Source organism: Suncus etruscus, chromosome 1 (genome assembly GCF_024139225.1).
Source record: "Suncus etruscus isolate mSunEtr1 chromosome 1, mSunEtr1.pri.cur, whole genome shotgun sequence".
Classification (NCBI taxonomy): domain Eukaryota; kingdom Metazoa; phylum Chordata; class Mammalia; order Eulipotyphla; family Soricidae; genus Suncus; species Suncus etruscus.
The window spans coordinates 106,691,312-106,710,135 of NC_064848.1; the positions used below are offsets into that span (position 1 = coordinate 106,691,312).

At 33.4% G+C, this 18,824-nt stretch overlaps 1 protein-coding gene and 1 pseudogene across 1 annotated transcript in view; one reads left to right on the top strand and one right to left on the bottom strand.

The window, feature by feature from the left end:
- The window catches only part of CACNA2D1 (calcium voltage-gated channel auxiliary subunit alpha2delta 1), a 394,888-nt gene that overhangs the window by 205,866 nt on the left and 170,198 nt on the right, over positions 1-18,824 (top strand). The window contains exon 5 of the mRNA XM_049776752.1: positions 12,694-12,735. Within this exon, the coding sequence (XP_049632709.1) occupies positions 12,694-12,735 (42 nt within the window). The remainder of the gene's footprint in view (positions 1-12,693; positions 12,736-18,824) is intronic.
- On the bottom strand, positions 4,121-4,527 carry LOC126012786 (ATP synthase F(0) complex subunit C3, mitochondrial-like; annotated as a pseudogene).

Below are 18,824 nucleotides of genomic sequence, written 5' to 3' on the forward strand. Positions count from 1 at the left end.
TTATGGTGAGCTGGAAAATATGGTGATAGGTTCTTGGTTTGCATGTGGTGGACTTTTGCTTGAGGACTTTTGAGTATCCATCCTCAGTGAGTAGTAACAGGTATTGATCTTTTCTACCTATATTCATTCTTAAGCTGTAACAGATTTGAATGTTAAATATATAGATTCTTGTGCTTTTCAGAGGCATGGCATTCTAGCTTCTCATTTGCTCTTTAATGCAACATGCAATGGATTCCTTCACCTCCTGGTTTCCCTTATCCACTAAACTATTGGTGTTTCTCACTACATCCCAATAAATTGTTCTGAAACCCTAAACAGTTTCTTCTTCCACCTATCTAAGGAACCAAAACTAAGACAGTGGTAGAAATCTGTTCTAAAACACCATTCTTACAAAGGATAAAGATAGCTTAATAGATTATTCTGTATCTTTTGAACAAAGCAAATCTCATAATTCATTGGTACCTAACTTCTGTGAACATTTACACAGTTGTTGAGGACAAAGATGATTTATCTACTATAACTTCATCCATGTGACTCAGACAAGTGAACAGTTACTGTGATACTCTGCGTAGCTTATCTTTTGCTCATTTAATTCCATACTGCAAGCCAATTCTGTTTGTAGAGGAGGAAAGTTTCTGAGGGTACTATGGGAAATATATGAAAGGGTGCTTAATTTTACTCGAATGAAATAAAAATTTAAAGCTGGAGAATGAAAGATTCCTGGGTATGTACTGGTTGTGGCAATTCTTTAATAGGAAAATAATACTTTCTATCTGGAGTTTCTCCCAAATCATCTTCCTTCTTTCACTGTTTTCCACTTTAAGAGATTCCATTTTATGCAGATTTAAATCTTAGCTCTCTTCTTTATCTGTTTATTTTATCCTTCATTTCTATTCTGGTTAATTTCTGTAGCATTTTCCTAATGAGAAGTGACATCCTTATTCAATATTCAATAGATATAATATTCAGTAGATCAATATTCAGTAGATCCTAGATTAGACTTGCTTCCTTGTATTTATGTATACAGTTATCAGCTTTTTATAATCTAGTCAAGAGTTTGTAGCTATCTAAGTATATATCAATATCATATATAATGAAATATTTTAGCAGGTTAAAATGTAATGTTTTAATAGATTGCACCCAAAACTCCAGTTAGTCTACCGATTAAAAGAGATTGAAGCAATTTTCTCAGTATTATAGATACATTTGTTCAATACTGGGCATAATTTCCTGGGAGATTTGGTAACTGGAGAAAATAATATGTTTTTCTTCTATTCTACTTTGGACTTTCCCCTACAGTTGAAGTAATGTATCTATTGATATCATGTAGAACTTTGGAAAAGGCTTTCAAGCAGATTCTTATTAAAGTTTATCAGATGAAATAAATTGCTGTAACTTTTAATGTTTAATAAGAATTGATTTTCTTTGAAGTTGAAGAACCAAGGAATTCTGAAATTGTAGTTTACTTGTAATACCTCCTTGAGTTTTATGAGTTAATGCATTTTAATTTATTTGAAGTATTTTAAAAAACTATATATTTTTCTATTCTGTAATTTGTATGTTTTGCTTTTATCTTTAGTCTAAAATTTTTAATAGTTTTTTATAGGCCTTTGATAGTAGTATTCTGTTTTCTTTTGATTCCATATAGTAGCAGTTCATTTGATATATTAAACACTACTATTCTTTGCTATAAGCATAATAGAATGCTGTCCCTACTTAAAAGAAATAATTTTTATTACTCTTAATTTTTATCTCTTAATTTATCATCTTCATTTATTATCACTTATTTTTCTTTAAAATACTTTATTATGTAGAAATATTGAACACTTAATTTGCTTATATTGAGATAATTCATCTTATATGATATTGCCAATACTTTGGGGGGATTATTGTTTGTTTTTGGTTTGGGGGTCAATCCTGGAGGTGTTCAGGGGTTACATCTGGCTCTGCACTCAAATAGCTCCTGGCAGGCTCCGGGGACTATAAGGGACGCTGGAAAGCAAACTGACTATGTCCAGGGTTGTTAGCACATACCAGGCAAATGCCCTACCACTGTGTGATCACTCCAGATCCAATATTGCCAATATTTCTGTTTTGTAAGTACAGTTGAGAATTTTGCAATAAAATAATTAAATATAGTAAAGATATCTGGGTTTATTTGCTGTTTCACCCCTTTGTTTATATAACATTGATTTGTTGATAGGTTAGTGTATTTGAGCGGGTGTTAAATAATATTTCAACTTGTAAGTGACATAATGGTCATTTTAAAATCATGTTTCAAATATGATGACAATTACAAGGTAAATATATGTAAAATGATATTTGCTTAAAAAAAGAACAAAAGTAAGAATATTTAGAATTATTTCAGAGTTTTGTTCTTCCAACAGAAAAAGCAATATTAAATTCAAATTTTTTTTTGTTGTTTTTTTTTTGGGTCACACCCGGTAACGCTCAGGGGTTACTCCTGGCTATGAGCTCAGAAGTTGCTCCTGGCTTGGGGGACCATATGGGACGCCTGGGGATCGAAATGTGGTCCGTCCAAGGCTAGCGCAAGCAAGGCAGGCACCTTACCTCTTGCGCCACCGCCCGGCCCCAAATTCAAATTTTAAACCAGAGTATGAGGGAGAATTAAAAGAATAAGTGAAACCATTCCAGGGAATATTAGACATTCACTTTGTTATTGGGTGACTATATAGAGTACATAAAGAATTCATTGTTTCTAAGAATGAAATTATTTGTTATGTAAGTGGAGCAAGTATTTGCTTGAGGATACAAGAACTGTTTATCAGTTAACCTATTATTCTTAGCTTTAAAATAAAGAGAATTGCAATTAATAATACCATAGTCAGTGGCTTATTTTTGACTAGCAAATTATTGATTGTATTTATGGCATGAAACCTGATTTGTATAAAATTGATTCATTTAAAAAGGAAGGAGTCACTTATTTTTATTTTTCCCATTATAATTATTTGATTTTGGCACATATAAGCAGTAGGATTACACTTTATGATCTTTAATATAATCTGTGATAAATAAGCATATAATAAAATTAGTATTTCAATTTTTAGGCAAATAATTTCTAAAGGGTAGTGAGTTTATGTAAATAATAATTTTTAAATATTAATTACTGGTTCAAAGACTGCTTACAAAATATTAAGTTGCCATACAGAGGTTTTGGAACTTTATTCAATGGAAAAGTGTTAGAAAATATATTTTATATAGGTAGTACAATTTTTATAACTTCACTTTATTGATTTTTCAAAAATATTTCCAGAACAATAAATGCTAAATGAAGAAATCATGCCAGATCACATTTATATTTATATATGTTACTAATTATTTTATATTAATAAGAATAAATTAAACACAGAGAAAGTAGAAGAGAAATGAGGCCATTAAGGATAAGGAGATGTTAGTGTCCACAAGTCAGAAAGGATAATTATTTCTGAAACACATTCTCATAATGCCACTAATAGAAATTAAAGTTCAAGGAAATGCATTGTGTCAATAACAGGAAATTTAAATGGAAAAAACATTATGGCTAATGTGTGTTAGTAATACTATCAGTGGTTGTAGTTAGAAACCATATACAATTGAGCTTAAAAAATAATGATTACTGATTTTATAATTAAGGAAGTGAGGAAGTGTCCAAGGAGACAGTGCAGTGGGTAGGACTTGATTTCCACATGGCCAACCCAGTTCTATATCTCTGGCTCTCTGTTATCCCAAATGATCTCCTAAGCATCATCAGGAATAACTCATGAGCATCAATAAGCATGGCCCAAAAACAAATAAGAAAAAGGAAACAGAAGTTAACTCAACTAAAAAATGTTTGTAATCATGGTGCTTAAAGATAATAATAATAATAATAAAAGTTAATAGATGCAGTTAGTCTCAAGTATAGCAGGTTTAAGTATGTGATCTCTTCAGCTTCATAATTACAGTAGTTGAAAGACTTTTTTTTAATTTTCATTTTTAATGAAAATACTGGAAATAAAATACACTTCCATGACATCCATACTACAGTATTGGGAGACACAGTTAAATACACAGTATTACATCCGTAATCATGATGAATGCCAAGATTTCAGGCAGTAAATTCTGTTATATAGCAAACAAATCAAGAAAGAACCATCAAACTAAAGAGACCCATAGCTTCAGACAAGGCAAATCCCAGGGTAGCATATGAGAACAGCTGCTGCTTCAGTGAAGGTTTTCTGGCATTACCAATGATAAGGCTGCCAAAGACTGTTCTAATACCAGCACCAGATCCAGCCACTCCTACTGTTGCAGCACCCGCACCAGTAAATTTGGCAGCAGTATCAGTGTCTCTGCTGACTGCACTGGTCTGAAATTCCCTTTGGATTAGTGGAGACACACCATTCCGGGCCCCATTAAATACCGTTGAGCCCTTTCCAGTCCTTGCCTCTGATTGAAATAACATTGATGCAGATATTGGTCTGTAGGCAACTTTGGATTCAACTCGGATCAGAGCAGGGTGCAGGCGAGCTTGGCATAGGCAAACATCTTACGGTCTTCGGGGTGGCGCTTTTGGAGCTTCAGGTTGGCGCTTCTGAAAGACTTGGGTGGCAGAGAGGTGGGGTCCTCTCCCGTTTCCTCTCTTCCCCGGAGGTGGTGGCAGCAGCAGCTGCGGCAGAGGTTGAAGGAGTGGGGCTCTACTTACAGTAGTTGGAAGACTTATAAAACAAACAAACAAACAAAAAAACAAGGAATATGAAATAAGTAGATGAGTCAGTGCTTGTTGATTTCAGGGGTCAGAAAGAAAACTGATATGGGAAGATTTTCGAGCAGTTTTTAAGAAACAAAGTAGAGGTCTGAATAGAAAATATTTTGTTAAAGTAAATCCACATTTACTTTTTTATTCTAATATGAAAACTCATTATTGTAAGGCTACATGTGCTATTTACTTTATCATTATTTTATGATTTAAGTGTTAAAAGCAACATGGCTACTTTGGGCTTATACAAGAGTGTATATTTCTAGGCAGAAATTAATGAGGACTGCTGTGGTATTAAAAAATTGTAATCACATAGGAGTTTGGAAATATTTAATGGGCAGTAAGTATATCAATGAAGATACCACTTAATCATTGCTTGCAGTAGTCTTCCTTATAAATTCTTTTAATTTGTATGTCAAAAGTAGCAATTAAAAACTATTTTCCCCTCCACATCAAGGAATTTCTGGAGAATATATTTTAAATGAATTAAATAATCTTTTAAATTTTTTTAATTTTATTTAATTAATATATTTATCTAAGCACCATGATTACAAACATGTTTGTAGTTTCAGTTATAAAAAAAAGAATATTTCCCCTTCACCAGTGTAACATTCCCACCACCAGTGCCCCATACCCTCCTCCTCCATCCCCTGCCTGTATTCAAGATAGGTATTTTATTTCTCTCACTCACTACCAAAATTATGATAGTTGTCAGCATAGTTATTTCTCTAACTAAAATTATAGCATGTCCACTGATACAAGAAAATAAAGCTATAAGGTATATAGTCATTCTTGATTTTTCATTTTCAGCATATAAAATAGTAATTACATTTACAGAATATACATTTTAAAAAAGCACTATGACAATCTTAGTTGTCTTGTCTTTCCTGTGATAATTGAATGTTGACTTATCCCATACCTCTTGTCAGTCTGGTGACATTGACCTTTCCTTTCCTTTTCTTTTTCTATTTTCATAAGCTATATTCTGTTATATATATGGTACTTTAAACAAATACAATGACATACAATAACATGTTTTTCAAGGACATATACTTTTGGAGCGTTTGTAGGACTACAACTATTGGCTCTCAGGGCTTACAACTAGTTCTGTGCTCAGGGGTCATTTCTGGTGGTTCTTATGTGGTGCTGAGGAATGAATCAATATTTGCCTTTTGCAAGGTCAGTCCTTTAACCCCCACAGGACCGCTCTATTTTATTCATATAGTATACATTGCATATATATTTTTCATGTTTCAAGTTCCACGATTGGCTAGAGCTTCATTAATAGTAGTGATGTATGTGGGGTGAAAAGAGAATCTTGCTACAGATTTTGTTTAACCATAAAATTGGACTCAAATGATTTTAAATTGTGGAACTTGGCTGGCAGGATTCATTAACAGAACCTATTTATATTAGAGCATGATTATCTTTAGTGTTTATCCAATTTATTTTATATTTGGAACTGTAGAAGGGGTATAAATGACATTAATGATGTTAAATTTAAAAAAATTAAACAACACAATAGTGGCCCAAAATTGATCAGACTGGATCAACTGCAGTGTCCTGAAAAATACAAAAGGAGAATTAGTCATTTGAACAGGAAATTAATCTGTGTAATGTCAGATACTTCCAACATTGCTTATAAAGTCCTCATTTTCAGTTCCAATATTTAAATCTTTTCCCTGAAAGTATCTTACTTCCATGCAAAACTTTTTAATTGTATTTTAAATTGTTAGAATTAACTATTTATCAGACTGGCATTTAAAGAGATGTGGCATGCTAGACACTGTCATGCCCAATATACATTTTTAAGATGGAAAGGTCTATTTTTCTCAGATTTAATTTTTGACTCCCAGTAGACTCCAGAAAACTAAAGTCATTTATCTCTCAACCTGCTAGGGGATGTTTTAAATTTCAGTAGTAGTGGTATTATATTAGCATGGACCATTTGGGTAAATTTGTTTCAGCGAGATAATAAATAACTAAACTACTTGGTTAAAAATCAGAAATGAAACTATTTGTCCTTGTCACCTGGCAGTATTTGAATGATGAAAAATAGCTCTCTAAAGGCTTAACTAATCTGACTCTACATTGAGACTGTTGTTGACTTTTTTCATATATCACATAATTCATGAAAATCCACAGAAAACCTGTGTTTCATTGTGAAATGTTTTCCAATATAATATTATTTAACAATTCTCCAAAATTCTGCCAGAAGGACAATAGAAAACTCAGATAGACTAAGTCTATATTTATACCATTATAATTACATAATTATATGCCATATTTTTAAAATATTAAATGCTACTGAAGTACCTGTATACTTTTTAGAGGAGGGGCTAAAGAAATGCTTATGTGACTGATAGGTAAATTAGTCAAAAAGACCTATATATATATATATATATATATATATATATATACTAGCAACACATAGACTTGTAATGGTAAATGAAAGGAAACTGTCAAAAAAATCTTATTTTCCTGGAGCTGGAGAGATAGCACAGTGGTAGGGCTTTTGCCTTCATGCAGCCAGTCCAGGACGGATAGTGATTCAAATCCCGGCATAGCAGATGGTCTCCTGTGCCTGCCAGGAGCAATTTCTGAATGTAGAGCCGGAAGTAACCTCTGAGCACTGCGGGGTGTACCCTAAAAGAAACAAACAAAAATTCTTACTTTTCACCTATTTTTAAAGTTTGGGGAAAGTTTTGGGTTGTCTTCAGACCATCCAAGGATAATAATAAAAGTTTTTTGCTATAGAAGAACCTAATAACTGGCTTATCATACTTGGCCTTTGACCACACATACTTTAGGAAGGCGAGAACTTGATCCTATTAATCAGGACATATGCACATAGATGAGACCCCTCTTTGGCAGTATGACTTCATAATCTACATGTATAAAATCTAAGTTAGATGGAAATGTGGGGTGCGGTAAAAAGGTAAAATTTTAGCATTTTCTTTCATTATTCCCCTTCAAGTCATTCAATTAGTTTTATATAATTTTCTCTCATTTTATTTAGCACAGAGTTCACTTTAACCAAAACGTTTCCATAAAATGCAAATATAAAGAAATTGGATTTATTCTTGTGAACAATTTCTATTTTTTTCTTTGTTGGTTTTTGGGTCACACCAGGCAGTGCTCAAGGGTTACTCCTGGCTCCGCGCTCAGAAATCGCTCCTGGCAAGCTCAGGGGACCATATGGGATGCCGGGATTCAATCCAATGACCTTCTGCATGCAAGGCAAATGCCTTACCTCCATGCTATCTCACTGGCCCCACTTGTGAACAATTTCTGAGAATTGTCTTTATCCCAATTTATTAAGATTACTTGTGGGTATATTTTGGTGATTCAGTGATTTGAGTTGTTTGATTTCAGTGTGATCTTATTTATCTACACAGCATAGCTTGATACATCCTTACATATATAACTTTATGTGTCAATGTTTCATATAGCAAAAGATATAATAATAAATCAAAATGATAGAAAGACTTTGACTTCACTAAATGGTGCTTTTTACAAGCTTATATTTAAAACTATTTGGAGCCAAACAATGAAAATGTCATGTTTTCGCAAAGTTTACTTAAAATTTTAGCAAAATAGCACTATTTTCAGTAAAGGACAGTGCCATTTTTCTATAAGAAAATGATTAACTGAGCTATCAAAGACTCATGTTTTTAAATTTAAACACCATGGTTACAAGGTTTTTCATAATACAATTTTTTTTCACAAATAAAGTTGTTCATGATTGAGTTACAGTCATATAGTGTATAACAACATTCACCAGTGTGCATTTCATGCCACCAATGTCAGCAGTTACCCTCTCTCCCTCCCTCATGTCCTTTTCCTTCCCACCCACCCTCTCCATATTCCTCTGGGGCAGGCATTTTACCACACACTCTATCTTTTTCTCTCTCTTTCCCCTATCTTTTTTTGTGACAATTTGGTTTGTACTACTGCAAATAAAGAGGTGCCATAAATATCAATTTAATGTATACTCAAGAACTGAGTGAGTGATGCTAAAATCCAGCAATATAATTTCTTTGTATGTTATAAAATCATATTATTACAGAATATTTTGCCTCTATAATAGCATAAAAAATTAGAAAATTTGGGAAAAATCCTTAATGAAACATGTTGTGCCATATAATTTTAGAGGAAATTTTGCATTTAATTTTAGTAAAATATTGGGATTATCAATGTTTATGAAACATAATTTTATTTAAAACAGTACTAAGTTATTCCTGAAAATGAGACTATAAAGTAAAAAAAAAAAAAAAAGACTTCTTCATAAACTCCATTCCTTGACCTTGACCTGTGCAGATACCTAGACCTCTAGATATATAGGTCTGACTTATCATTCATGATGGAACAGATGTCTCCCATACACCATAGAAGGATCTAGGGGAGAGTAAATGAACACACATGGAGTCTGTAGTTAATCCCATGACAACAAGGGAGGAGAAACCCTGTATCACTTAGGTGAAAGGAATTCCCTTTCTAACTTCCCCAATATTTACTGTGCCTATGCAGAAGGAAAAAAAATAAAAAGGAACCAGCACAAATTTTAGTTTTGTCTTTTTTTTTTTTTTTTTTTTGCTTTTTTGGTTTTGTTATTGTCATTGTTGTTTCCTTTCTTCTTTTGTGCTCTGTTTTGACTTTTTTTCAGAAGCATGATTATTGTGTGGTGCATGTGTCTATGGCTGTAGTGCTCATTGGATTTCTTGTTTGATTTTTCTTTTTGTATTGTTGTGGTGATCCTCATCTTTTTCCCTTTCTTCTCTCAAAACTGATGTTTAGATCCTTGAGAAGGACTCTGCCCAATTTTGGCCTGTGGCATTTTTACCCCATCCTATTTTTTTTTTTTTTTGGTAAACAGAACCACATAACTGGAACCATCTTGCTCTGCCCTCAAATTGAGAGGGAAATAACAGAGGGTGCCAAGTCCAAATAACTGTATGATCATTAAATAGTAATAAAAATGATCAGACATACTCACCATATCCAAAGCCAACAACAACAGAATCGATACCCAATCTACAATAAGCTAGATACAGAGGGGATCATTTATACTAGCTGCCCGGGGGGTAAGGGAGGGGGATATCAGATGCATGCTGGCAATTGGGGGGAGGTCAACTTCGGTGGTGGAAATTCCCCTGATATAATGTTTATATGTACCTAAAATATTACTATGAAAGATATGTAATCCACTTTGATCAAAAATAAAAAAGAAAAGAATAGTAATAAAAAGGCAGACAATATTTTCATTTCAGTAGAAGAAATATAAAGAAGTCAGCATAAGGGCCCGGAGAGATAGCACAGCGGCGTTTGCCTTGCAAGCAGCCGATCCAGGACCCTAAGGTGGTTGGTTCGAATCCTGACGTCCCATATGGTCCCCCGTGCCTGCCAGGAGCTCTTTCTTAGCAGACAGCCAGGAGTAACCCCTGAGCACCGCCGGGTGTGGCCCAAAAACCAAAAACCAAAAAAAAAAAAAAAAAAAAAAGAAGTCAGCATAAGTGAATGGTTTATCTATTGCACAGAACTGGTATTGATGATACAAACATTAGCAATTAAAATTTACTTAACATATGGGGCCAAAATGGTGGCGCATAGCGGTAAGGTGTCTGCCTTGCTGGCACTAGCCTAGAATGGACCATGGTTTGATGCCTCGGTATCCCATATAGTCCCTCAAGCTAGGAGCGATTTCTGAGTGTGCAGCCAGGGGTAACCCCTGAATGTGACAGGTGTGGCCAAAATCATTTTTAACACGTGTTTTTTTCCTCTTTTCAACATAGTTTATGCAACACAGTTTATGTCTATTGTGTATCGCATATCTCAACAATATTCATTGATGGTTAACATAAATACCAATATACATTTTATTGTTTATTTTTTGTGAGAGCCACACCCAGTAGTGCTGAAGAATTATTCCTGGTTTTGTTTTTAAACATCAATTCTTTTTTTCAATTATAAATTTTTATTTTGACCATATTTACTTACATATCTTTCACAGTAATGTTTTAGGTACATAGTAACATAGAATCAGGGGAATTCCCATCACCAAATTTGCCCTCCCTCCACCCCCATTCTCATCCTGCATCTCATATCCCCCCCCTCCACCCGGTCTGCTAGAATAAGTGGTGGCCTCTGTGTCTGGCTTACTACTTAGTGAGCATACATCTGTTTGGTCCTGGTATTCTCCTTTACTTCCCACTCTATTTGAGAAGTGGAACTAGATAGTTCAAGTTATGTGGCTTTATTTGAAGAAAAGAAAAGCAATAAAATGGGGTAAAAATAAAAAAAAAAGCCCAAAATGGGCAGAGTCCTTCTAAAGGCTCTCAACCTTAGTTTGAGAGAGGAAAGGAAACAAGGAATTGAAACACCACCACAATACAAAAAGAAGTATCAAATAAGATATCCAGTGAGCACTACAACAATAAAGACAAGCGCCGCATAACAGCCACAGTCCTGAAATATAAACATGGCAGAGCACAAAAAGGAAAAAGAAATGGTGACACCAACTCACCAACTTCAATATCCATGTCAAGACAAAGAAGTCAAAAAAAACTAAATAAATAGATAAATGAATAAAAATATTATTTTGTGCTTTTTTTTTTTTCCTGCATAGGCACAGTAAATAATGAGGACATTAGAGAGGGAATTCCCTTGGCCTAAGAGATACAAGGTTTCTCCACCCTTGAAGTATACTGTCATGGGATTAACTATAGACCTCTTGCATATTCATTTACTCTCCCCTCAGAGCTTTTGTGGAGTATGAAAGACTTCTGCTCCTTCATGGGTGATAGACTCAGACTTTTGTAACTAGAGTTCTTGGTATCTCACAGGTCAAAAATGGAGCTTATGCTGAAGTCTTTCTTTGTGGTTCTAGAAGTTCTGTTCCTTCAGTGTCGTTTTAACCAATTTTCTGTAATTAGTGGTCTTGGTCATTGCGCTGATCCTAGGATGGAACCTGGGATAGTCTTTCGTTGTGTTTCCAGTAACCCATTCAGTTGTGATCGTCTCAGTCAGACCTCTGGAATTAGAGATCTTGTTTGTTGTGCAGATCGTAGACCAAAACCTAGTCTAGGGCTTTTTTTTTTTTATCAGTCCCGCGATATATACTGACCTTAAGAGTCAGTCATCTGTAGGTAGCGATCTTGGCTTTTGCACTGGTCAAAGGGTGTCAGACATCAATTCTTATGGGGCCAGAAGACCACATTTGGTGCCAGAGATTGGACCTTTATCAGTCATGTTGAAGAAAATAGCCTTATAAACTGTAAATACAGTTTTTAAATTGTAGATCCAGTCTCATCAGTGATTTGATAGGACTGAACACAGGATCTCACAAATGCAAGGATTGTGCTCTTCCACGTTTACTACATTTCCTGAACTTACATAACTTATTTTTGATGTGCCAGCATTAATTTACCAGTTTGTTAGAAAATGAAGATATCAATGTACTTGATCATTGGTAATATTATCTAAGTTCACATTACTCTTTATCCCTTACCTGAACATAATGAGGACTTACCTGCTAATATTTTCAGTTGGATCTTTCTTCAAAAGTAATTTTAACCTTAGATATGTATTCAAAAATACGGTTTCAGAAATGTATCTTCATGCTATTTAGGCATTTTCTTGAATTACTCTGCTGATGATATGATGGTACAGGAGTGTTTAAGTTCGGATATATATAAGCATATCTTATTGTGAATTACTTGGTTTTCTTGATATATGCTTGATAGTCTTATAACTTATTTTTAAATCAGTTTAATTATAGATTTCAAATAAATAGATACAATATTTAAAAATAATTTTAAAACATTAGCTAAATTTTATGGATTTTTTTGGACTTTTTGTAAAATGAATATTTTAGGTAACTTATTTAAAATATATATGAAATATATTTGATAGTTTCTATCTTGTACTCAAATAATTAAAACACTCTTCTTTTTCAGAGCAATGAAGTTGTCTACTACAATGCAAAGGATGATCTTGATGTGAGTATTCAAAGTTTTGCATTAATTTCCAAGATATACTTGAAATGAGTGATATTTTACAACTTGACTAATAGGTTTATTTTTTTTTCAAAAAAAAATATCTGATGACAGAATAATGGTTAGGGAACAAGATATTGATAGAGTTTAGTACTTATTTGATCTTTTGTTTTTATTTGGGGCTACACTTGACTGCGTTCAGGGGGTTTACTCCTCACTCTGTACTCAGGAGTCACTCCTGGTGTCTCAAGGGACCATGTGCGATGCCAAAGATGAAACCTGGGTTGGCAGCATTGCAAGGAAAGCACCCTACGTGCAGTGCTTTCACTCTGGCCCCTAGTTCTATGATTTTTAATAAGTTATTATTGACATAACAATCTTTCTACGTCAAAATGCCCTGAATCTAAGTTATCAATGTAACTACATCTCAACTGGCTGCACTGATTTATAAACTATGAGTGCCACTAACAATGTCAAGTGCATTTTGAAAACATATAAATGAAAATTTCCCAGCTAATGTGAAGTTATCTATGTTGCAGGGACAGGTTCAACTGCAGATTTATCTTGAAGCCATGTTAAAAAAAAAATGAGCTCTGGCATATGGCTCATCATAGAGGTCAACTTTGTAAGAAAAAGGCCTGAATTCTACCCTGGTATGGCCTCATGGGTGCAAGTTAAGTACTTGACACTGAGAGTTCAACCAAAATTTTGAAAAGAAAAACTTAGATAACTTGGGTCAGGAACTGTTTCCCTTTTCTCTAATAGCATAATTATTCAGCTTGTTAAATTAGATATACATTTGCATTTTTCAATACTATGTTATTTCCAAACATTTTGGAAGATAAGTTCGTTTTTAAAAGTTGTACTCCACAGGTAAAGCAATGAAAGATTTCAAATCTGGTCTAAATTTAAATGCTTATTTTGTTTTAAGTTTATATGGCAAGAAAGTTAAATGAAGAATGCAAATTTTACTTTCACTGAAGAATATGTTTGAATTACCTTTAAGTACATGTATGTTATAATGAAGGGAGCTGCAGAACATGGGAGTAGTAGCAGGTTGTTGCCCCTCTGCTCATTCATTCCAAGAGCTGAATAATGTCCAAAAGTCAACTTTATTTCCCTTGTGTCTAAAACACACTTAAGTTAGCATTAAGTTCCAGAGTGAAATATTTGTCTACAATTACAGTAAGTGATACAAAGATCAATTATGGTTTAAGACTTGGAAACTCAGCTGTAATTAAGAGTCTGAAATATGATACCATGTTATTAAACTATTCAAACTAAAATTCTGTCTGATTCTACATATATTTAGAATAATAGTTTATGAATTTCATTTTTAATGAGGCTGCAACAAAATTTTATAATAAGCAATGTAAAATTTATTTTTACTTTTTATATGAAACTGATTTTATATACATAGAAAACAATTGTAGATTAAGCTTCGATTATGGCTTAATCTATTATTTGCTTATACATTTTCAGATAATATTGTAACTGACATTTCACTGCTACAAGTCATCCTGTACAACACGTTTTTTTCTAATAAGTCACAGGCTTATAAAAATTAAATGCACTGAACACATAAGTAGTTTTAGTTTGTGGTTAAAAGATTATTCTCTGGGGCACTACTGTCTAGATTTTAAATCCAGCTTTGTAATATTCTTATTGGATGGTTAGAGCAAAGTCATGTAATCTCCCTGTATTTCATTAAAAGTAAAATTTGCCTTATATAGGATTGTGAAAATTAAGTGAACAAATTTAAATATTCTAGGCTATTTCCAAACTCCATAAGATGTATTCAGAAGTAGTCCTGAGTATAATTTTAGAAATGATAGGTCATATTACAATGCATTTAACATTGATGAGGCATTTCCATGTTATGAATAATAAAGTGGATCAAGAGATTTTCATGTAATGTTATAATTTTATAAAATCCTGAAACTTTATATAAAATATAAATTGGAGCTGAATATTGCAAAACTTAAACTGGGCTGGAGCAGTAGCACAATGTGTAGGGCATTTGCCTTGCACTCAACAGACACATGTTAGATCTTTGTTATTCCATATGGTGTACTGAGCCTGCGATCCTCCAGGTGAGCTCAAAAACAAAAATAAAGACCTATGTGAACACAAAAATTTGTTTCAATATTGTTGTAGGTTTTATATATTAAATATGATAGAAAAACTAAGTCTGTAAGTAAAATTTTATTTGGGAAGGCAGGCAGGACCACACTCAAAGGTGCTCAGGGTTTAGTAGTCTGATCTCCAGCCATAACCACTGTACTTTTACTGTGCCTTTTTTATTCATTTATTTGGATAGATTTTTGTGACATACCCAACAGTGTTTGGGAGGTACTTCTGAGAAAACTCTTAGATCTATATTCACAATCCTTACTTGGTAAACCTTGGGGAAAATATGAAGTTCTAGAATTTCTAATTAGTTTTTTGTCCGTGGCCACATGGGAAAGAGCGGTAAAGTTTGCACTATCCCTTAGACCTCTGATCATAATATTTAAAAAAAATTTTAAACAAATGTAAAATTTACATTCACATTATTTTAATTTTGAGTTGTTTTGATTTTAGTGATACCTAACATAATAATTTAAATTATTTTATTGTTAAGTTAAATTATATGTCAATATAATTTAGCAATTTAGCAGTATTGTAGCAATAATATATTCAGTATTTTTATTTCCCAGAGTAAACACTGCAAATTCTTATCAACTTAATTCTGTGATCTACATTTTTGACTAAGGGTCAAATTAAGTTCAGAGCAGAATTCTCTTGTTGATAAATTGAGTTGATTTATTTTACAGCATTTTTTTTTTATTGATCACTTAAAAATTTGACCTGTCTGAACATTTGGCTAGACTGCTAAATTCCCTTGCATACTTATGTTGTCATTTATTTTTTTTAGCAGTAGCCTGTCTACATTTAAATCAGTTCCAAGCGTAATGTTTTATTTTATTATTCACTTTAAAATCTAATCTTTTATAATTTGATTTGATAGGAATAAATAAATGTAATGAGCTCATAGAGGTAAACATCAAATAACAGTAAAATGATTTTAATTAATAAAGAAAGAAACACAGTGAGTTTCATTTTTTTAATTTTTATTAACCAACTTTTCTATTTTTAGTTTAAAATTCAATTATTAATGAAAATATTGAAGATATTATAATACAAATGAAGTATAAGTTTTTTGTGCAATAGATATTTTATTTAGAGTTATTTTAAGCATAAAAGATAAGATATTTAGATTATTTTGGTTCCATATGTCTGAATTTACAATAGTAGTTTATATATTTATTCTATATTGCACAATAAATTTCTCATATGCTATTTATTGTTTGCCATTCACATTAATCTTTTAGAACATATTATTGAGTTAATGATTTTCGGATAAGGGTAAGTAAAACTTAGAAATATCTTTAAAAAGCTTTCTTGAAAAAGCTCTCCTTCTTTGTCACATTTGCTATTTGAATGTGCTAAGGAATTGAGTGAAGTTCTGTAATTGTGAGATTAGGAGGAGTGATTGGCATTGTTTTTTTAGGAGTATCCAGAGGGAAGAAGGTCATTCTGTGGACTTAATAAAAGTCAAAATAGTAGAACTGGGGAAGATAGTTCAAAGTTCTAGTGAACTTTCTTTGTAAACAGGGAGCTCCAAGTTCAGTTTCCCTATTCTATTTGATATCCTGTATCCTGAAAACCAATAGCAAAGAAACTGAGAACCACTGGGTAGGTTCCAAGTTCAAAAAAAATAGACATTTTATACCAACAAACAGCAACTATGTTAAAAAAAAAAATTGTATTGGCACTACAGACAATGACTTGGGTTGGACAACCTAGTATGCCTGGAACCTAGAGTTGGTCTTATGCCAGAAAACTTCAGGGGGTAAGGTCTCCTTGTGTATAGGTCAAGGCTTTTTCTTTTCATGTCCCTCATATTTTGCTGGGCTATACAAACAACTCTAACACCATTTTTACTGTACTCCTTTAACTCTTATCCTTAAAAAAGAGAGAGAAGAAAAGCTTATTAAACCTTCTACTGTACCTTTAATGAGTTAATTGGTCATCAATGATTTTCAAAAATATACTTGCTACTGAACCCTTCTTTCTCTTCCATCTCGTTAGTCTTTCTATTTTTAATAACTTTTGCCCATGTTCTTCCTGAAACCAATTTATTATGATCAATTGTGTCAACTATGTGATATATTTTCTTAAATAAGTTTTAAAAAAAGTAAAAATAAGGAGATTTGGTTGAAATATTTAAAGCAATTTTATTATTAATGTCTATTATTCTTCTTAGAATTTTTATGCATTTGACTTGCATGATATCTAACCAGTTTCATCATTGATAGTTGTTGACAGTGATTTGCAACAGATAAGATAAAATCCCAGTGATTAAAGAAATAGTTATATTTCAAATAATAATTTTACACTGTTATGGTCCCTTGTTCCCAGTCATGTTTACCATGAATACATTAAAATTAATTAACACACTGCTGTGTTTTATGTGGCAACATTAGAATTCACTGGGGAGAAAATAAATTTAAAAAATCAAAAGTTAGTTAGATTAAATTTAGTTTCTTCTAGGAATTATGCCTTATATTGGAAAGCTCCTTTTTAAATAATTTTCTGTTATTTTCTATATATTTTATTGCTCTTTGCCATATTCACCTTTTTTTTTCTTGTTTTTTTTTGGGGGGGCCACACCCGTTTTAATGCTCAGGGGTTACTCCTGGCTAAGCTAAGCACTCAGAAATTGCCCCTGGCTTGGGAGGACCATATGGGACACTGGGGGATCGAACCACAGTCCTTCTTTGGCTAGCGCTTGCAAGGCAGACACCTATCTCTAGCGCCACCTCGCTGGCTTCGTATATGCTTCTTTTTTCAAGCCTGGTTTAAACATTGCTTCTCATTTATTTTGAGATAGTGGCATGTATATTTATATGTTATATTATGGACCCATTTCTTTCTAGAAGTAATGTACAGATTTAAAATTTAATAAATATTCTTATGCAGCTTTTAAATTTAGTGGAATTATGTGAGCATTTCAAATTTACCACTGCATTGAACTATTATTTTTTGCTTGTTTGTTTGTTTCGTTTTTGGGGCCATACCCGTAGCGCTCAGCATTTACTCCTGGCTCTGTGCTAAGATAGCACTACTGACTCAGGGGTCCTTATGGGATGCCAGGAATCAAACCCGCATCTATCCTGGGTTGGCCGCGTGCAAGGCAAATGCACTACCCCTGTGCTACTACTTCAGCCTTGAACTATTTTTTTTTATTTCTTTGTTTTGTTTGGGGGCCACCCCCTGTGATGCTCAGGGGTTAGTCCTGGCTATGAGCTCAGAAATTGCTCCTGGCTTGGGAACCATATGGGATGCTGGGGATGGAACCCAGGTCTGTCTGGGGTCTGCTACATGCAGGGCAAATGCCCTACCGCTGTGCTATTTCTCGGGTGCCTGAACTATTGTTTTAATTGTTCAAAATAGACTAACAAAGGTGGGGCTGAATTGCTTAAGTGATGCCTTCACCAATTGTTTGCCTGAACGTGCATACCAGTAAAATAAATTATCCTTTTTAAAACCCAACTACGAACTATTATGTAACCATGGTGCTTAGATAAATAAATAATTTAAGAAACAAACTCTATTATGAACAGCATTGTACCATGGTGTTTAAATAAATTGATTATTTTTAAAAAATTAAAAAAGCAATTCCCTGAGAGACTATTTTTCATCTAAAGAACTAGCTGGTTCTATGAAAGAACAGGAAAACGGATACTAAGGAAGTGACTGGTACTAGGACTTTCTTACAGGAAGGGCATAATATGCTTGTTTCTGCTCCTATTATTGCAGTTGATAACAAGCTAGCAGGGCACAAATATAAGAAACAACCAGAAGCAGAGCAAGGTATGTGTAATTGAAATGAGCAAACAGTGGAATTAGTCAGAATTTGACAGCCCCGATAAAGAACTATAATTGTGAATATGATAAGGCATTGGTATCTTGTAGTCTAGTCTCTGACTGTTCCTTAGCTCTATGCCATTAGCTTATCTTCATCTGATAGTAAGGATAAATTATTT